The sequence below is a fragment of the Mus pahari genome, chromosome 9, assembly GCF_900095145.1.
Source record: "Mus pahari chromosome 9, PAHARI_EIJ_v1.1, whole genome shotgun sequence".
Classification (NCBI taxonomy): domain Eukaryota; kingdom Metazoa; phylum Chordata; class Mammalia; order Rodentia; family Muridae; genus Mus; species Mus pahari.
In genome coordinates, this window is record NC_034598.1 from 36,403,704 (window position 1) to 36,425,442 (window position 21,739).

At 45.3% G+C, this 21,739-nt stretch overlaps 1 protein-coding gene across 2 annotated transcripts in view; it reads left to right on the plus strand.

The window, feature by feature from the left end:
• Ipmk (inositol polyphosphate multikinase) overlaps positions 1-21,354 on the plus strand; it is a 37,836-nt gene extending 16,482 nt beyond the window's left edge. Inside the window, exons 3-6 of one of the 2 annotated variants that reach the window (XM_021205193.2) lie at positions 1,949-2,045; positions 8,332-8,507; positions 12,085-12,166; positions 16,800-21,354. In XM_021205193.2, coding sequence (XP_021060852.1) covers positions 1,949-2,045; positions 8,332-8,507; positions 12,085-12,166; positions 16,800-17,413 — 969 coding nt within the window. In that variant the 3' untranslated portion in view covers positions 17,414-21,354. The remainder of the gene's footprint in view (positions 1-1,948; positions 2,046-8,331; positions 8,508-12,084; positions 12,167-16,799) is intronic. The other variant, XM_021205194.2, reaches the window with a different exon arrangement.
• Positions 21,355-21,739: the final 385 nt, after the last annotated feature.

Here is a 21,739-nt window from a genome sequence, read left to right on the forward strand (position 1 = left end):
ATGGTTATGAGCCACCATGTGGTTGCTGGGATTTGAACTCCAGACCTTCGGAAGAGCAGTCAGGTGCTCTTACCCACTGAGCCATCTCACCAGCCCCCCCATTGCTGTTTTGAGAAAGGGTCTTTTTCTCTAGCCTGGAAGACTTACTGTGAAGCCCAGGGTAGCCTGGTGCCTACAGCAGTCATCCTCGCTCTCCTGGTGCTGGGAATACAGGTGTGCACCACCACGCCCAACCCTCTGGTTGGTTTTGTTTGGGCCTGAATTGATTTCCCTTGCCCTGATTAAGAGATCATGAAAGTCCCGCTTCCCCTCCAGGAAATCCTGTTTCCCTTGCCCACGGTCTGCCCCGTGCTGTCTCTTACCCTCAGATAGAACCCTTCGTGTGGTGATCCCCTCACAGAAGAGGTGCTCACTGGCCAGGGCTGCTGCCATGAGAAAGTCACACCAGTGGATTGTCTTGAAAGACAGAAATCAAGTTTTTCATGCTTAGCCTCCTAGTGTGGCTGCCGTTGGGGGTTTCTTCTGAAGGCTTCCCCCTCTCCTGCTCAGGGGCTGTCTCCTCAGACCTTCTTCTGTGGGTTTATGTCCTAATGCACTTTCTGAGAACACCCTCAGCAAAGGTGAACCCTCGTTTTCACTTTGATTTCCTTGGAAGTCATCTCCAGAGGTACTCATACCAGTCCTTTTTTGGCTGTGTTTCGTTATTTATTTATTTATTATTATATCTAAGTACACTGTTGCTGTCTTCAGACTCACCAGAGGAGGGTGTCAGATCTCATTACAGATGGTTGTGAGCCACCATGTGGTTGCTGGGATTTGAACTCAGGACCTTCAGAAGAGCAGTCAGTGCTTTTACCTGCTGAGCCATCATGCTGTTTTTATTATTTATTTATTTATTAATTATTATATCTAATCCAGAGGTGCTCACATTCTGGGCCCTGGGCTTGGGTCATGTAGCTATGTTGTGGCTCACAGCTCACCCTGTAACAGTGATTGATTTCAAGAATCGAAGATTTGTTTTCTTTCTTCCTGAGAGATATGGCAAAATCCCTGGCTTGGAGACTGCAACTAGACCGCAGAGTTTAGCATGAGCGTGATTATCTACCATGTCCTGTGTGGTGCGTCAACACCCTGCACTGCTGAAACTCGGCCTGCTCACTTAGTTAGCATTTCTCAGGAGATTGCTGGTAGAAAAACAATAACTTATTTTCTTTCCCTTCCTCTTAGATGTGAGGTTCAGCTTCTGGTAAATGAAATTCTATCCTAAACTTTTAACTCTTGAAGTGTGCTTACTCATAAAATTATGTGTCATTTAGATGTATATTAAAGCTGCCCCTCAAATTTTACAATAAATGGAACTGTTCTCATAGAGATAAGATAAGCAATATATAAAATATTTATTTAGTGAGAAAACCAGGTAAGTGTTAAAAATGGTTCAAGGGGGCCAGCAAGATGGCTCAGTCAGTAAGGAGCTTGTCTCTAAGGCTGATGACCTAAGTTTGGTTAGGATATATATGATGGAAGGAAAGAATTGATATCCTTAAGTTGTCCTCATACACACAGACACCACACACACACACACACACACACACACACACACACACACACACACATACTAAATGAATGAATGTAAAAAATACAGATAAAAGTAGCCCAAAAAGTTAGCCAGGGTACACACCAACCCTTGCCCTCCAGCCAGAATTACTTGCCTGTGTCCAGAGAATTATTTTGAATTTGGTGTCAGTTACACACTACTCACATAGTGGCAAAAATAGTTGGACAACATTGGCAGGGAGGACATATCAGGAGAGTGCTTCCTGTGGAGCACGGAGGCGGGCTGCACATGGGATTCATTGCCCGCTGCCCCTCATGGCAGATGGGTCTGTTACATACACTTGGTCTTCTTGAGGTTTTATGGAACACTGACCAGCCCTGCACCTCTGTTCAGGTTTACGCTGCTGACTGTGCCGATGCTGTTCTCCTGGAGCTGCGAAAATACCTGCCCAAATACTATGGCGTCTGGTCCCCCGCCACCGCACCAAACGGTAATGCATTTTCTGTGCATCTTGTGGCTTGGTTCACAAGCTTGACTCTTTCCTTTCCTACCCTCACTAAACGAAACTCACTTGTACCTTCACTGTTTGTCGCCGTTCCCTTAAATGACATATGTGTCACACGTTAACTGATAAATCTGTTACAGTTTTGCAATCACATCTTAGTACTGTATTCATTGACAAATGGTCATTTCTTATGTAAAGAATAAACCATTAAGAACCCAAACAGAAGAACCTCCCCTGTGTAGCTTCTAACTCCTGCCTTACCCCCAACAAACAAGCTTTAGATTTCAGTGTTTTGGGAAACCCTGGCTAGTACAAGAGTGGAGAAATGAGAGCATGTGGGTTTGTCCTGGAGTCTGGTGATGAGGTCATTTAATCAAGGCTGCAGGCTTCTCAGATGTGGGTCTTGAACCACACCGTAGCACTGTCTGACCTTTGGTCCCTAACTTAGTGTGGCCATCTTGGCCCTTCTCTGTGGGAATTCCTTGATGAATATTGATCAGGCTAGGGATGCTGGGGTAGTTAAGAGCCACCTGTACTTGACTAGTTCAGAAATAAAGTGAGCTGAGGCTCTGTGACTTGAGGGGAGCGATGCGTACCTGAAGAGCTCAGGACTAGACGGCTGTGTTTCCAGTCTGGGAATGTTGACATATACAAAGGTGTCAGGGTGATAGGACCCACATGCAGACTAGGGACTCGCTTTTGTGGAAACCGAAGGCAGCTTTTTAGTGTCTGTGGTGTGCTTGCTTTGTCTACTTTATCTATTGTAATCTAACCTAGGAGGCCAGAGTGATGTTCTCCACTATGCTATCATGTTGGTGGTGGTCATAAACTTTCAGATTGTGACCCATATTGGATTGCAGGTTTTTGGATTAGCAATGCTGGATTCATCCATTGCCCTTTTCCCTGTTTGTCTGCTGTCTTGCTCCCTGGCTTAAAGATCTTAGCCCCAAATACATGCAGATATTTATGACTGAGAATAGCATTCTGCATAATTGCAACTACACTTGGGTACTTTTTATTTTTCAGAAACTAAGGTCTCAGTATGTAGCCCTGGTTGGCCTGCCTCTGCTGCCTGGACTCTGGCATTAAAGGCATATGCTGCCACCATGGCCATGGGTCCTTCTTGTCTGAAGTCTGTCCAACACATGCTTGCAGACACACTTCGTATTGTAACATCTTACCTTCCTCCTTTGCCATGAGTAGTACCTGGCAGGACTGCTGTGAAGACCAGAGGAAGCAGCCTGGCTCCCCCCAGGTCCCAGAGAGCCGTGCTGATTGCTGCTGCTTAGTGCAGACCAGCCGAGCCATCCCCAGGCCAGTGTGGGTGATGAAATACTCAGCTGAACAAGGTTCTTAGAAGGGACTGGAGAGATGGCTAAGGGTAAGCGTACTGGCTACTCTTACAGAGCTCTTGGGTTCAGTTCCCAGCACCCACAAGATGGCTCATAATCACCTGTAACTCCAGGGGATCCAATACCCTCTCCTGGCTTTGCAGACATCTGCACACACATGGTGCATATACATATATGTAGACAAAACAGTCATGCACATAAAATAAAAAAAAAAAAACTTAAAAAGAAGATGTTTTTTGAGAAGATTCTTTGGAGAACTTGGGATGATATCATGTCTTAGATATTCACAAGCATATGCAATATGTATGTATAACCAGCACTTCTCTTCCTTCCTTTCTCTCTCTCTCTCTCTCTCTCTCTCTCTCTCTCTCTCTCTCTCTCTCCCTCTCTCCTTTCTTTCTTTCTTTTTTTTTTTTGTGTGACAGAGTCTCTCTGTAACTCAGGCTGCCTCGGAGCTCATCATGCAGACTTGGAACTCACAGAAATCCACCTGCCTCTGCCTCCAGAGTGCTGGGATCAAAGGCGTGCGCCACCACGTCTGGACGTTTTCTTTTTTGCCATTATCTCTTTGCTATGGATATAGCAGATAAAAAAACAAAAACAAGCAAACAACAACAACACAATCCCAGCATCAGAAAAGCAGTTGGACATCTCTTGCAGTACTTTTTCTGTCTATGATAGAAATGAATCCATAAGGTTTTCTTTAGCAGGAGCAAAGTAGGGAGACACCAGTGTAGCTGGCAACAGTGTGACCAGGAATGTCTGTTTGGGAAGAGGGGAGACTTGGGAAATACAGTGCCATGGTCTAGCATGTTCAAGACGGAGCCCAGCAATCAGATTGCATTTCGCTGTCTTAGCTCTGAGATAAAATCAATGTGTAATAAATAGATGTTCTTGTTAATGTTTAACTGTGGGCACAGGCTTAGCTACAGGGTGGAGAGTCTCTCTTATCAAGTGCCTGACTGAGTTGTGATAGTGCCCTTTCATTTTGTGCTTGTTTTTGTTTTGCGGTGTATGGTGTATTCGTCTTACTGGGAAGGGACAGGGTTTGCTCCAGGGGCTCGCCTGTCTTTGTCTTTGTTGTGGATGTTGGAGTTCAGCTTGCATGCATGGTGACGGAGCATGGGTTTAAATACCTGTCCGTCATGCTCATGTTTAATAGTTAATGTATTCAACCAGGCCGATCCCTGTGCGCTCAGTGACACCAAGCTCTGTGCTGAATAAAATGGCCTTTCTGTTCCTCATGAGCAGCTCTGGAAGGCGAGGCTCTCATGCTGTTGCCCGTGTGCTTCAGAGCAGTGCCTTGTTTTGTGAGGTGCTCTCAGCTGTACTGACTTAGCCTGAGCACTGTGGACCCAGATGCCTCAGTTGCATGGTGGGCCCCTGCTTGAGCGGTTCTCAACCTGTGGGTTGCCATCCCTTTGGGGGCAGGGAATCGCATGACCCTTTCACAGGAGTTGCCTAAGACCATTAGAAAATGCAGATATTTATATTATGATTCATAACAGTAGCAAAATTACAGTTACGAAGTAGCAATGAAATTAATTTTATGGTTGGGGGTCAGTATGACATAAGGAACAGCTAGGGTCGCAGCATTAGGAAGGCTGGGGGTCACGGCTCCGATCTGTATGCCACTGCAGTATAGGGCATGCTAGGATGGCACAGGCTAACATGGTGACATTGAACTTAGTTTTCATGACATTTGAACTTAGTTTTCTGTGCTTGTAAAAATTGCTTTTTTTTTTCTTTTTGGTTTTCAAGACAGGGTTTCTCTGTATAGCCGTGGCTGTCTTGGAACTCACTTTGTAGACCAGGCTGGCCTCGAACTCAGAAATCTGCCTGCCTCTGCCTCGTAAAAATTGCTTTGAGTGCTATTATTTTGTTTAAGATTTTGTAGGTATAAGTTGTACAAACACATTTAGTTAAACAACAAGGACATTTTATTACAGGGATATAGGGATATCTTACAAAAGTCAGGGGTGTAGCTGAGCCATGCCAGGACCAGAACTGGCAACCAGACTGGAACTCAGGAATGTTTCTGCACATGCCCCTAGCCCAAAAGGATCGCTCACTTTTCACATGTTGTGCCATGTGCTTACGGTCCAAACAGAATAATCACCAGCAGTTTGTCTGTCAGACGTTTGCCCATTTCAATGGCTGTGATTGGGAGTTGGGTTCCTGTTTAACAGGAACACTCCTGAGGTCTGTGGGTAGCACTGGAGTCGGATTACACCATGACACACCTCAGGTTGTCTCAGCTGGAGACCAGCCCACATCAGTACTTCCTATATACCAGGAGTCTCTTCCTCCTTCCATTCAGTCCACAGTTCATTGATGGTTGCATCCCACACAGGAAAAAACACTGCTCCACCCTGGACCCAGAGGAGCCTGGCTGAGAAGACGTCTTTTGTCACTGGTCTGGAGTTACTTCAGGAGACTGTTCTGTAGCGAAATGCCTGTGATCTTTACATCACTGAGTCTCAAGACTGACCTACTTTGACTTGAGCTTTAGTCTACTGAAATCACTGAAAGAATCTGCTAGTCACGGTCTTGAGAGTGAATCAGAGTTCAGGCTTATAGACATGGCAGCTGTCAATCGGTAAACAGTCTGGAGCCCCGGCTGTGTCCCACTTTCTTAGTTCTCTCCTCCAAAGGCTTCTCTTAAGCCCTCCACACCCAGGCCTAGTTCTCTCCTGAATACATGTGTATTCCTTTCCTTTTGTGTGTGTTGGGACAAACTCGATGTGTACCCCAGACTGGCCTGATAACCATGTCGCCCAGATTGGCCTTTAGTCCGAAGTCCTCCTGCCTCAGCCTCCTGGGTGCTGAGATAACACCCTCAGAGGTCCTGTCCTCAGAGGCCTGGAACTCTACATCCCTAGAGCAGGTTGTGATGTTTAGTGATTGCGACTTAGAAGGGAAACTACAAAGGGGACTCTTAGCTGCAGGTGTTTCACCCTGTGACCCTGGCACTGGGAGGCTCAAGTGAGTTCAAGGCCATCCTAGTAAGATGCCGCATTAAAACACCCGAGTGCATGCGCCTGATGCGCCTGAGTATAACAGAAGCCAGGGAATGGAAAGGAAACACCCGCTCAACTCCCAGAAGACCTTAACTCATTTTCCTGTTGAAGGCTAGTGATCTAATTCCAACCACAGACACGAGAACCAGTAAGTAAAAGAAGCACACATGTGGCCAGTTGAACTAAACACAAGTAAAACTGTTTGGGCCCTACTTGTTGATGAAATGACTCAGTCTGTTATAGCGCAGGGTGGGCTGGGTCCCTAGTGCCCAGGGCAGTGGGAAAAGCTACACCCATGTTTAGCAAGGGTTCACTGTATGAGAGGAGAAGAAATTTATGTTTGGATTTGCAGGGCTCTGTCTAAATTATCAAGACACATGTATTCGACACAGAGAGAATAGCCTTCCCTTGAAGTGTGTGCTGGGCCTCAGCTGACAGCACATTCTCACATCCAGCCCTAACTTCAGTGATTCCGATGTCTCATCTCCAAGTTAACGATAAAGTCCGCGGGATGCTGGGTATCTCTGGGCCCTTCATCTTTACTAACACGTAGGCTGTAACCTGGCCACTGAAGCTCTTTCAACACTGTAGTGATGAGGGTAGAGCTGTCCTTTCCCAGCTTCTCCATTCTGTGGCTGCCTTTTCAAACACAGAAGCTTGGCTGTGTCTGCTTGTCCTTTGCTGCTGATGTCTGCAGGGTTGCTGTGACCAGGCCTGTTGTCAAGGTGCCTGGCAACCTGTCTTCAGGTTCAGGCCCCTCGGCTGCTTGTCCTGCTCTTCTGGGCTGCTGTCCCCTCGGCTACAGTGCCGACCCGTCTTGATGGAAAGATAGCGTTTACCTCTTCCTCCTTCCTCCTCTGCGGGAGGTTTATCCCCGTTGAGTCTCAGAGCCTTGAAAGTTCTCTTTCGGTTCAACACAAACCTCTGTTGTCATTTCAAAATCCTCCAGTCTGGGTGAGGCAGGGAAGAGGGACCCTCACTCTGGCACCTCTTACCCAGCTGGGCTAGAGGAAATGTGCGCTTTTCCTAACTTCACTATCTGTGTGCGCACCTACAGTTGCCATGCACGCACATGTATGAGCAATGGCACACATGGAGCGGTCAGAGGACCGTCTTGGGTGTGGTTTTGGACAGGATCTCCTCCTGTTGGCCGCTGTGGAGGCCACATGGCCAGCATGGATGCTCCGAAGGCTCTTATTGCTGCCTCTCATTTCTGTAGGAGGCTTGGATTGCACGTCGCTTTTTTTGTCCGGCTTTAAGTGGATTCTGGCGATGCTACCTTCCTCCTGGTGCTTGTCCGAGCTGTGCCCACTCATCCCTCTCCTCCAGCCTTAAGAACTAAAATGTGAATCATAGTTTCATTGAGAATTTGGGCAGGATTGTTTTCCTTAGGAGCAGGGAGGACTATTTCTTTTCTTCCTTTTCTCCTCACACCCAAATCCATGCTTTCAATGTAGTGTATGAGAAGGAGCTTTTGTGGCAAGACAGCAAGTTTTCCGTGGCAGATGTGTGCAGGGCGCTGAGATGTGTTCGTGACAGAGCGACAGTGCGTGTGAGAGTAGCAAGAGAGAAGCTGGTGGGGTCACTTGGATTCAGTCCCCAGTTTACTGATGTCAAACAAACTACAAAATCCTTAAAATACTAAGAAATCTTATTCTGAGCCAGACAGTGTTGTGTTGGTGGGGAGTGCCCTCAGCTTTGTAATGCTGGGCATTCCCTTCGCCCCAGTGATGTCTGGTCACGCGGAGCGGACATCTGTCTGTTGATGCTGTTACTCTGTCCGTTGGCTCTAGACCTACCTACGTCTTCTCTCCTCTAGCATTTCCTCTTTTTGTTTTTCTCTGGGGGTTGTTTGAATGATACGGTTGCCCATCATTAATTAAGGATTTTCTCCAATAGCAGATGTGTACCTAAAACTGGAAGATGTGACTCATAAGTTTAACAAGCCCTGTATAATGGACGTGAAGATTGGGCGGAAGAGCTACGACCCCTTTGCGTCATCAGAGAAGATCCAGCAGCAAGTCAGCAAGTACCCTCTGATGGAGGAGATCGGGTTCCTGGTGCTCGGCATGAGGGTAAGAGCGGTTTCCATGACGTTTTCCTTACACAACACTCCATGTAGCGTGAGCTAAAAGGACAGGCATTTTATCCGTTGCTCTATGGTCTGTAGTCAGCAACACTGGTCCTGACACATACTAGGCAATTAATGTGTAATGGCCAGACCCTAACATGCATTTGTTTTAGGGAAGAGAAGGTTGAAGTTTGGGTATATAATAAAGATTAAAAGTGAACATATTCTTTGTAGTTTTCCCATAAGAAAGAGCTATTTATAACTTTTGGCTTTTTGAGACAGGATCTCACTGTGTGGGCCCTGACTGTTCTGGAAATTGTTTTGTAGACCAGGCCGGTCTTGAACTCAGAGGCTCACCTGTCTACCTCCCCATTGCTGGGGAAAAGAACGGTTTTATTTATTTTTTAAAAAGATTTATTTATTATTATAAGTACACTGTAGTTGTCTTCAGATGCACCAGAAGAGGACATCAGATCTCATTACGGATAGTTGTGAGCCACCATGTGGTTGCTGGCATTTGAACTCAGGACCTCTGGAAGAGCAGTCAGTGCTCTTACCCACTGAGCCATCTCGCCAGCCCAAGAACTGTTTTATAAGTAGGAAAAAAAAAATCTACATTGTTTCATATTTTTATTTAAACCAGTTTTATTTGCACATAGTATTATGAATTAGCTCTTAGATCTTTTTTCTTGTAACTGATACATAAGAAGCTTGTATTTCTGCTTTGATATTTGCACATACTGTTCACCTCAGGATAGTCATGGGCTGGTGTCATCTGGGCTGCTTGAGTGTCTCTACCCTGGGACCACTTCTGAGGGGACAGAGCTACAGAGGCAGAGATGACTTGCTGTCATTTTGGAGGGCTAGCATAGGGTTGCTCTCCACCTCTCATGTCACAACACAAATACCAGAGCACATATGATGGGAAGAAAGAATTACTGAAGCTATTTTGCATACGTCACCATAGCTGGGAAGTAATGTGGCACGTGATCCTCTAAACCCGTAGGAGTGTTTCTTCTAGATGTGCTGGCTGATTACACAGTGTGCAGGCATGATCAAGTGACAGATGATCTTCCTTGTGAGTCTTAAACAGGAAGTTTTGTGGGAGATTGCTAATGTGCCGGCAATATCAGCAGAGCAGATCTGATGTTGGATGTCATTTCTCTATCAATGAAGTAAGAGGATTGCTCAAGCAGCTTTTCATCTTAGGAAGCAGTAATAAACGTGAGCATATAAGAAAAGACAGAAGGGGCAGCAGGACAACTCACTGGGTGAGGGGCCAATAGCTGGGGAGGACGGACAGAGGCGGGATTTTAGGATTCCTGGGCTTGGGCAGGGAGGAGAGAGGAAGGGGAGGTCTGCCTTTTGTGTGTATAGGAGAGGAGAGATGTCATGTCTGAGAAGAGTGCTGGACAGAGAGGCACCAGGGGGTCCAGAGCGGCCAAGACAGAACATAGAATTTAGTAAATAATAACTCGAGATTAACAGCACGGAGGATAGGCAGTGGCCCAGCTATTGTGCTGAATAAGGCATAGTAAAATATAAAGACTGTATATATGTGTCTTTTATTTGGGAACATAAATTATTGGGGCGGGTAGCCACCCAGTGACAGGATAATTGATAATAATTAGTTCTACACGTGTTCATAGCTTCTCTGTTCATACTGGATTTCCTCAGGACAGAAGCACTGCGCTGTATGGCATGGCAATTTCGTCACTGGTCAATTCCTCAGGACTCTAGTGTGACCTTTTTATTTTGTGTATTGTGATCTTTGTGGTTTGGATTTATTGTGGCAGATACTGACACCACTTGGTCCACATTTTCTCACTGAACTTGGTTTTCCTTATACCCTAAAGTCTCGCACCTACCAGACTCAGATGTGCGTCAGTGTCAGACTGGGCTTTCGTCAGCCCCCTGTAAGGCCTCGGCCTTCCAGTTCGTCCTCATTTTCCTGTATGAACATTCCCCAGCTGAAATGCACCTGTTGCTGAGGTCTCCTACTTGTTTGGGACTGTAGATACAAACCATAGTACCTGGCACTCTGTGAACTTTAGAATTAGTTTATATGATTAAAAAAATGGTGGTGCTTGTATTGGGGTTGTGTTTCAGTTATAGGTTGCCTGTAGTGTAGGTGCTGACATTTTGGTATTGACTTATTTTGGAGGCGTGACTTGGGGTATTTTATGAACATTAATTGCCATCTGGAGGACATCTGTGGCTCTGTTGCACTTGCTAGCCAATCAGACTGGAGGTGGAGGGTGGGGAGGGACGGTCAGGGAGGCTAGATGCGCATGAGCCCCAGTGCCTGGCCTCATCCTGGAGCTGAAGTTACAGGTGAGTGTGAGCCGCACAATATGGGTGCTGGGAATTGAACACAGGTTCTCTGCAAGAGCAGGATAGGCTCCACTCCTTTTCTCAAGATAGTGTCTTTGTACATAGTCCTGACTAGAACTCAGTATCAGACTGGCCTTGAACTCACAGAGATCTTCCTGCCTCTGTCTCCTGAGTGCTGGGGTCAAAGGTGTGCGCCACCACACCTGTGCTTCGGTACAAGCTCATAAAGGCTGAATCATATCATTAGCTCATCGTTGCTTTTTCTCATCTGTTTGCATTTGTTAATGACTAACATAATTCTATCTGTCTGCCTGCCTATTTATCTATCTCCATCGTCCATCTCTATCTGTCTGTCTGTCTGTCTGTCTGTCTGTCTGTCTGTCTGTCTGTCTATCTATCTATCTATCTATCTATCTATCTATCTATCTATCTATCTATCTATCTATCTATCTATCTATCATCTATCATTTTCGTTTTTCAAGACAGGGTTTCTTTGTGTAGCCCTAACTATTCTGGAACTATAGACCAGGCTGGCCTTGAACTTGGAGATCCACCTGCCCCTGTCTCCTAGGGGACTCTAGAATAATTTTTAGATGGAAATACAGGTAAAAAACATTGTAGCAAAAGCACTCTATTTGTTTTTGTTGTTTGAAGACAGCATCTCTGTCCGTAGCTCAGCTGTCTTTGGTGTGTAGGTGAGCTCACCTTGAACTTGTGATCCCCTTGCCTCTGACTCATTACAGGTGTGTGCAGCCACACCTGCTTTTATTGGTGCTGAGAGGGAGCCAAGGGCAGGTTGCAAGCCGGGAAAGCATCACTGTGTTATTCTCCCCATCCTCTCTCCACTTTTCTGTGGCAGAGTTTGTGTAATCTGTTGTTGCTTTAAATTTGCCATGCAGTCAAGGATAACCTTGAGCTCCTAACCTGCTTCTACACTCCCAAGTGTTGAGTGGAGCATGTTTCTTGAAATTCAGCTAAACTTAAATATTAGGAAATGCTTTTTCCTCTTGGCCCTGTAAATTTGTGGTTAATCTTGATAGATAGAGATAGTTCTATCATACTGAAAATCTTTGTTATTCTTAGCAGCTTTTAAGAAGTAGGGCATCTCAATGCTACATGCTCTTTCAGCCTGTGTTTCTCTGGCGGTGTGATTCTCATGTCTGTCCGTAGGGTCCTGTAACTTGCCCTGGTGGCCAAGGGCACCCCATGTTACTGTTTGAATGTTCATTGTTCTTTTATTTTGGCAGGTTTATCATCTTCACTCTGACAGCTACGAGACACAAAACCAGCACTATGGAAGAGGCCTGACAAAAGAGACCCTGAAGGAAGGTGAGCACTGAGCGGGTGGGGCTAGCTGCTGCCGTCAGCAAGATGGCACCCACCGTATTTAATTCTCCTTTGGAATAACGAGGCAACTCATAACCTTCTACATTAGAACTGTAGAGAGAAAAAAGTGCGTTTACCATTGTCCCTGGACCCTAATATACCCAAGTGTGGGTTGTGAGCACCCCTCCTCCTTGTATATACTCACTAGTGTCTTATAATACAGTTGCTGGCCTACTTGCTTCCTACTGCTGTGATAAAATCCCTAAGACAACCCAGCCATGCAGGAGACTTTCTTTCAGTTCAGTTTCAGATGTATCTGGCAGCTCCTCTGCTTTGGGCACAAGGGAGCAGCCATGGGGAGTAAATCCATTTTATTCTCGGGTGACCCGGATGCAGGGAGGCCCAGCCCTTCATGACCCCTGCCTCTCAGAGTCCTACAACTTCCTCAACCCGTATTCAGCCAGGGGTCTCAGGGCACTATCTCAGAGCTACTCTGGAGCAGTGTGCACTCTTGTAAGTATAAAAAGCTGAACACTGCTGTCCAGCTCAGTACCAAAGCTATAAAGTCGCACTCTGCTGCCCTGGTGGCACACATCTGAAATCCCAGCATGTGTGGGATTAAATTATAAATTAATAAAATGTATTAAGTGTAAATTGTATTTAAAGCTGCTCCTGTGTGGTTGGGTAATAGTCAAGCTTCTAAAGTGACTGATGAGCGCACAGGTGGTAGTTTGCTTAATGTGCCATTAACACGTGCGCTTTGGTAAGATTCTAGTGACCTAGACATTACAACAGCGCATTCTCTCTTTTAAAAATAACCTTATGTTAGGTTATTTTCAGCTCTATGAGAAGTTGGCCTGTAGAGTTCCCAGGAGGGCACTGGTGTTATATACAGAAAACACATCTGCTTCTAGCTTTGTGCTTAGTTCCTGTCTTGGCATACTTGATCAAAGCAAGCTGGTACTTAATTTGACTATTAAAAAATATGGAGGTTCTCCCCCCCCCCCGGGCTGTAGTTTTCTGGAATGATTTAATTTCTTTATTCGTTCTTTTTTTTTTTTTAATTGAAAATAGATTTTTAAAAATACAATATATTCTGATTACAGTTTCCTCTTCCCCTCCAGTTCCTCCCTGCCCTGATCCTTTTCAATTTCCCATCCACACCTTTTCTTTCTCTCTTTCTCTCTCTCTCTCTCTCTCTCTCTCTCTCTCTGCTACAAATATCTACCTATCTATCTAGATATAGATACACATACATATACACATATATATAGTGGTGGGACACATCTTTAATCCTAGCAGGCGCATCTCTGTGAGTTAAAGACCACCCTGGTCTATAAAGGGAGTTCCAGGACAGCCAGGGCAACACAGAGAAATCCTGTCTCAAACCAAACCAAACCAAACCAACCAACCAAAAAAACAAAACAAAACAAAAAACCCAAAGAACTGGTGGCTGGAAAGATGGCTCAGCAGTTAAGAACAGTGACTGCTCTTCCAGAGGATCTGAGTTCAATTCCCAGCAGCCACATGGTAGCTCACAACCATCTGTAATGGGATTCGATGCACTCTTCTGGTGTGTCTGAAGACAGTGATAGTGTACTCATATACATTTAAAAAAAAAATCTTAGAAAAAAACACAACCAACAACAACAAAAAAAAAAAAAAGAAAGAAAAGAAAAAAGAAGAAAAGATAAAATAAGAACAACTAGAATAGGACAGAACAAACAACCACCACATTTGCATACACAGAAATCTCATAGAAACAGGAAACCAGGAATGTAAAGAAAAGAAAAACAGGTGCTGGCAAAGCATCGTGAGAGAAGAGCCTCCAGAAACGCCGCTGAGTGTGTTTCGCGTTGGCCGTCTACTGCTGGGCATGGTCTCTGGAGTCCTCTGTACATCCAGTGAAGCGCCACTGGAGAGGACTGATTTCCCGTTTGAGAGCAGTTATCAACTGGAGAGAACATCCTGTGTTAAGAGATGAGATCCTGTGCCCACTTCCCCTCTCGGGGCTGGAACCCCATCAGGCTCAGACCCGTGCTGGCCCTGTGTGTCTTGTCACAGTTTCTGCACTTTCACATGTGTGGTTCTGCTGTGTTAAAGAGGTCACATTTCCTTGGAGTCTTCCATCCTCACCTGCTCTTACACTGCCTCCTCCTCCTCCTCCTCTTCCTCTCTCCTTCCTCCCTTCCCCCCACCCCCACCCCCTTTCTCCACATAGTTCCCTGATACACCAGGGAGGAACTACTTGATAGAGACATCCCATTTAGGACTGAGTGTCTCAAGTCTCTGCACACTGTCTGGCTTGTGGTCTGTTTGTTCCCATCTGCTGCAGGAGAAACCTTCTCTGATGACGGCTGCACCAAGGCACCCGTGCATGAGTATAGCACAATGCCATTGCGAATGCTACAATCAGTAGCAGTTGGTCTCCTGTAGGTTCCTGGCCTATCTGGTCTCTGGTTCTTGGCCACCTGAGCATTACTGGGAGTGGGTTCCACCTCACACAGCGAGCCTCACCTCAAATCAGATATTGGTTGGTTAGTCCCACCATTGACTATCAAAGGGTTCATAGCTGGGTTGGCGTTTACCTTTTTTTTCCTTTGGTAGTGTGGCAGAGTACCCTCCGGCACCATAACCACTAGTCATCAGGGGTGAAGGCTTTGGGTAGGACCAGCCCGACTTATTCATGTTCAACAAGCCGTGTGGGTATTTCAGCAAGAGGGCCTAACTATCAGTTTGTGCGTAGCAGCCAACAGTCTTGGCAACAGCTTGGGAGTTCCCAACAACCCAATTAGATGTGAGCCATTCCTTCAGCTGGAGGCCTTCTTCGGTAATGAGAGATGTCCAGCTGGGGCTCTGTCTCCCAGTTATTTGGCAGTTTCATTTATATCACCTTCATAATAGGTATGTATTTTAGGAAGCTTCTACTGTAGTAGGTTTCCGTATGACCTCTCAAATGTCCTCTCCCTGTCTTAGTCAGGGTTCTATTGCTGGGAAGAGGCTATGACCACGACGACTCTTACAAAGGAAAGCATTTAGTCAGGTCTTGCTAACAGTCTCAGAGGTTTCAAGTCCATTAACATGGTGGGGGACATGGAAGTGTGCAGGCAGACATGGTAGCTGAAAGTTCTTCCTCAGGACCTGAAGGCAGCATGAAGAGAGAGTCACTGTGCCTGGCTTGGGCGATTGAAACCTCAGCCTACCCCCCAGTGACACACTTATTCTAACAAGGCTATACTTACTCCAGCAAGACCACACCTCCTAGTCCTTTCAATTAGTGCCACTCCCTGGTGACCAAGCATTCAAGTCTATGAGCCTATGGAGGCCACTCTCATCCAACCTCCGCCTCCCCAATAACAATCCTATTTCTCCTCCCTAGGGGGATTAACCCTTTCCTTTGGTCCCTTATAGTCCTAACCTCTGGTTGTATGGATTGTAGCCTGCTTATTGAAGATTGACATTCACATATAAATGAATGCATACTGTATTTGGGTGTTGGGGGGAGGGGCCTGGGTAATCTCACTGAGATAATTTTTTTTTTCTTCCTAACTCCATCCATTTTATTTACCTGTGAATTTCACAATTTTTCTTTATTTCCCTCTCTCTCTCTCTCTCTCTCTCTCTCTCTCTCTCTCTCTCTCTCTCTCTCTCTCTCTCTCTCTCTCTCTCTCTCTCTTGGTTTTTCGAGACAGGGTTTCTCTGTGTAGCCCTGGCTGTCCTGGAACTCACTCTGTAGACCAGGCTGGCCTCAAACTCAGAAATCTGCCTGCCTCTGCCTCCCAAGTGCTGGGATTAAAGGCGTGCACCACCACGCCCGGCTTCTCTCTCTCTTTCAACAGCTGAGTACTACTCAATTTTGTAAATGTACCACATTTCCTCTATTCATTCATCTGCTGACACATCTCTAGGTTGTTCCCAATCTCTGGCTATTATAAATAGAGCAGCAGTGAACACAGCTGAGCCAGTGTCTCTACAGTGGGATGAAGCATCCTTTGGGCAGATGCCCAAGAGTGGGCTAGCTGGATCTTAAGGTAGAGCTATTCCCAGCTTCCTGAGGAAACCCCACACTGATTTCCAGAGTGGTTGTACAAGTTTGCACTCCCACCAGCAATGGAGGAGAGTTGCCCTTACTCCACATCCTCTCCAGCATGAGCTGTCACTTGTTTTATTGATCTTGGCCATTCTGACCAGTGTAAGATGAAATCTCAAAAACAGTTTGGACTTGCATTTCCCTGTTGATTGAGTTTATTTCTTAAGAGTTCGTGTCGCATAGCAGGAACAAGTTACATATGAGCAATTTGCTTAAGCTATACATTCCCAAGTGTGATTAAATAGTGTGGTGGTGGTGGTGGTGATGGTGATGGTGATGGTGATGATGATGATGATGATGATGATGATGATGATGATTGGTTTGGTTTTTCGAGACAGGGTTTCTCTATGTATCCCTTACTGTCCTGGAACTCTGTAGACCAAGCTGGTCTCAAATGCAGATACACTTGCCTCTGCCTCCTGAATGCTGGGATTAATGGTGTGAGCCACCATCACCTGGCCAAAGTAAAGGATTTCACCTGCTGTGAGCTCATTCTACAAGTGACTGGGCTGCACTTTAACCCTGACTCGATGTATTTCGTTACAGGCGTCTCCAAGTTTTTCCATAATGGCTTCTGTTTAAGAAAAGATGCGATTGCAGCCAGTATTCAGAAGGTTGAGAAGATTCTCCAGTGGTTTGAAAATCAGAAGCAGCTTAACTTTTACGCAAGTTCTTTACTGTTTGTTTATGAAGGTTCATCTCAGCCAGCTACTACAAAAGCAAACGATAGAACTTTGGCGGGGAGGTTTCTCTCCAAAGGACCCCTGTCGGATGCGGATGGCCTGGAGTGCAATAACAACTTCCACCTGTTCGGCGCCCCGCCCAACGGGACGTCAGTGGGCAAGAGCTTATCGAAGGCGTACTCGAGGCACAGAAAGCTGTATGCAAAAAAGCACCAGAGTCAGACTTCCCTGAAAGTCGAAACTCTGGAGCAAGACAACGGGTGGAGAAGCATGTCCCAGGAACACTTAAACGGAAATGTGCTTGCCCAACTGGAAAAGGTGTTCTACCACCTGCCCGCGGGTCGTCAGGAGATCCCGGAAGCGGAAGTGCGGATGATAGACTTTGCTCACGTGTTCCCTAGCAACACAGTCGATGAGGGGTATGTTTACGGTCTGAAGCATCTGATTGCCGTGCTTCGGAGTATTTTAGACAGTTGAGTCTTGCTGCAGTCTGTGAAGGAGCGGGCCAATCACCATGGAGAGCTGCAGGCGTTAGCCGAGCACCTGTACTGCTCTGTAAAAAATTTGTATTGTGAGTCAGCGTTTTATTTGTCTTTATACTTTTGGTAGATGGTTAACTTTTTTATATTCTTACTCAGGAATACTAATTTGTTCATTAGAAAACTATGAAGAATAAAGAAAAAGGAATGTCGAGCAGGGAATGTGTGGGACACGGAGCAAACAGCTGAAACACTCGCAGATCATTACGCGGTCATTTAGAGGTCACATAGCTTTCTGTAGCCAGTCACCATGAAATCTGTCTACCCAACCTTGCCAGTGAGCCGACCCTAAACTATGACTTTATCAGACCACCCTAAGATCTAGAAAGGGTCCCTAAAACTGGAGAAGATTTTACACGGAACCGAGGCTCTGTGGGTTCTATATTAAAGGCAGAGCGCAGCGCAGCACAGCGAATGAAAGAAAGGTGCTTAAACCAGCAGGGCTCCCTCCGGTCCTATCTGCTCAGAGCTGAGCATCATGGGAAGGGGAGTGTCAGGTGGTCTGCAGCAGCTAATGGCACAAATATTCCTCCCTAGGGTCAAGAGAAGAGAGATTATTTGTAAAGAACATAACTACCTTTTTCTTTTGTTTTAAAGAATTTCACTTACGGAAAAGTCTTCATTTACTATGTTGTGAAAGCTGTCATAAAGCACCCTGCTTTTTATGACCAGTCTGAGGCTCCCGAGAGGTGAATGGAGGAAACTTTGTTTTATTTCTTCTTTAATTTTTGAGAGTTGTTTCCGTTTTAGAAAATCCAGTTTTTAAAATGTATCCCCATTGCCTTTTTAAGCCTTAGCATAAACATTTCTCAGAATTTGTTTAAGCATCAACAGAGCGCTGTGCCCAGTGCACCGGAGGAATGCTGCTTAGGTTTCACTCCCATGGTGTCTAACAGATCCTAGTTAAGTTCACTCGAAGCAACAGGCAGGCAACTTTTCCTTGAAAAAAATAGATTTATAAGTGTCATGTTTATTTTACCACTGCCGCCTTTTTCAAAGTTAACTGTTTGTCATGGAAGTATTTTCAAAACTGAAATTAAATTTGCAAATCCCTTTGCTGCCCTTGTTTGCTCTTTGACCTGCTGATGTGATAAAATAACTGAACAGCTTGTCCTTTCTAGACAAGCCTTGAGTCACGACTTGACCTTTTTTTCCTTTTAACCTCTTTTTTGCTTGAGATTTACAAACCAAACTGCTAAATCCAAGAATCATCCTCTGTAATGTGGAGGGGCTTTTTCAGTCCAAACGCAGTTTGCAAATGCCCACGCTCAAGTGAGCAGGAAAGGAATGGGTCATCAGCCAGAGTGGGTCTGGTTAGTGAGCCTTTTAGGGGTTTTCTCTGGGAGGCTGCAGGTGTTCAAAAGAGCGACACATTCTCTGTGAGGTGTCGACTGACTATACCTATTTTTTTTCCTCTCATTTTGTGGGAGTGAATTTTAAGTGATAATTATTAGAAAACTTTCAGTTTGACCGTTTTTCTTACAAATTGACTTGTTATCTGGGTGTGATTCAGGAACTCTCAAGCCCATCTGGTGAACACTATTTTGACTCTTAAGAGGCAGTTTGAGATGGTATCAGCCTATATACAGGGAATTAGGAAACTCAAGTATTCGAAACTTTGGGCACACTTCAGCTCAGTAAAGTCTCCGATCTACAACTGTTTCAAACATTTCGGAAGCCAGCATCCTATGCCTTTCCGACAAGTAGCTTTTGTCTGAATAAAACAGGAATTGATTCTTCTCCCTGCTTCTTAGGGAAGGGGTTAGCATTCAGTTCTTCTCGTTTACATTTTACCAACTGCTGGCCACTTTGTATTATTTTGTGTTCCTTGATGCCATGATCAACATGTTCATGATGTAAGCCACCTGTGGCGGGTGTTTCCCAGTCTGTCCTGTCTTTAAAAATGATGCTGAGATTTGCCACTTTGGGGAAGAGGCATCTGTCACTAACCACGCATATGTGAACACACGGATATTTAAGAAATAAGCAAATGAGGAGGTTGAGCTGGTGTGCTGCTAGCCGCCCCCTCTCCCCTCAACATGATCTGAGTGTGTTCCTTATGGGATGCACTCATGGAAAGGACTTGTGGGTGTGAATACATGTCTCAAATAAAAGTTTAAATTGTAAAATAGTTTTATAATAAAGTATTTACATTAATTATTTTAATATGGATGGAAGTTGCATAAATTATAATTGTGAACTATTTAAATAGTCTTTCAAGAGAGTTTTGAAAAATGTATGTAAGTGGCTTTGATGGCCGTGGTGTTAAATTAGTATGGGATGCTTTGTCTTGTGTGTTCGGAGGGGGCCTTGGCCCTCTACCTGTCTATACTACAGACAGATTGTTACTGTGGCCCCGCAGGCTGTCAGGCCGAGTGACAGCCTATTCCGAATGCTGGCGTCCTGTGATGCAGCTGCCCGAGCTCTCCACAGCGTTGCCCTTGCTGTCAGGTCTATGAACTATCAAATTTATAACATTTGGGGGGAAATGAATTTCCATAATGACCTCCATTGCGATCTTTTTGTTGTTAGGATTTGGAATGTGTAGGCAGGAGGAAGGGCTGAGCTGGGAACTGACTGGCTCTGACTGTTAATACCACTCCCCTTGAGGTCTGATGTCCAGACTTGCTTGGTTGACGCAGCTGTTTATACCGCTGTCCTTGCAGACCCTCAACCGATCGTGGGTTTTGTGTACCTGTAGCTTCCATTGCCCTTTGTCTTGCCCCCTACAATGGTTCAGTTGCCCAGGAACATCAAGTCCCTTTTAAGAATGGTCCGTTTGGTTACTCTCAGGGTAGTGTCTGGGGGGCCTGGCCCCTCAGTTCACTCAGACTCAAGCCTGCACCTCGCCAAGCATTTTCAACCCTTCTCCCTGACATGTGCACTGGTGAACCAGTCAGGACTGTACATTTCCAGCACCCTGTCTAGGTGGAGAGGTTCATGGGGATGTCTTTAAGACAGAGATACACCAACCCCTGTATTTAAAGCTGTTAAAGATAGTGTTTGGGTAAAGATTAAGTGCTAAGTATTGAGCTACAATGGAGGCCGATGATTTGGGGGCTGAGATCAAGGGAAGCCTTGACTCTCCAGCTGGGTGGCAGTTACAGACAGCCTAAAACAGCCTTAAAGTGAACACTCTTAAGACATGCTCGTAAAGGTACATTCAGCCTTCTCCTCTGGAATAATAAATAGCACAGTGTGACTATGGTTGCTCCTCACTGGTGCAAACCTTTTAAACCTCAAGTTTTCAAATTACTGGGATTTCAGATTTGTCAGCGAATGTGTAGGTATTTCTTGACTTCAGAGCAGCTCTGTTTTAACATCCAATACTGATTGATATCTTGAGACGGATTCAGAATCTTCGCTGTCAATAGTGTGTCTTCCCACTTGCTTCAATAGCTTCTATCAAAAACCACCATGATACGTGCCAGTAAATCAGACAGTCAAATTTAAAAAAATACAAAAACAAAAACAATAAAAATGTGTGGTGTGGTGAAACTTTGGCCTGGTGTTCACTTAAAAGATTAAAAGGTTAGTTATTGAAGGTAGGGTTTCTGGTCCCCTGTGGTGGAAGATGGGAAATCACACCCAGTTGTGTTCTCAGTAACATCCAGGCAGCAGTGCCAGCCCCTCCCCCTGCCCCCCCCCCCCGTTACTTGATGAATGAATGTATCACTGTACTTGGTGTAAATGTCTCTAGCTTTCTTTTTCTCAGTGTTTGTAATTTGTACTATTGACGGGATATTCTTGGAGTGCAAGGCTCATCACTGTGTTTCTAGAATCATCTAATGTGATATACCAATTTTTATAAGCGATATTTAGATAACTCTAATAACTGTACATTCAACAACTTATTAAAATGTTTTGCATTGGAGTGTCTTCCGTTGATTACCACATCCGAACAAGTTAAGAATGATGTAAAAGACACTCACGGGGCTGGAGAGATAGATAGCTCAGAAGTTAAGAACTCGGGCTCCTCTTCCAAATGAACCAGGTAATTCCCAGCACCTACACAGTTGCTCAGGTAGGCTACATAGTTGCCTTAGGAGACAATTCCCCCTACTCCTCCCTTGTAACTTCATCCCCAGGAGATCCGACACCCCTTGCATACACATACATGTAGCCAGAATACCAGGGCACATAAAAATAAATCATTAACACTAAAAAGACAACAACTCTTTGGGTGCTGCGGCATAAACGGCGTGATCAGGAGGGATTCGAAGATGTGGAGGGAGCTCTCAAACCCAGAATGAGAGGCAGCAGA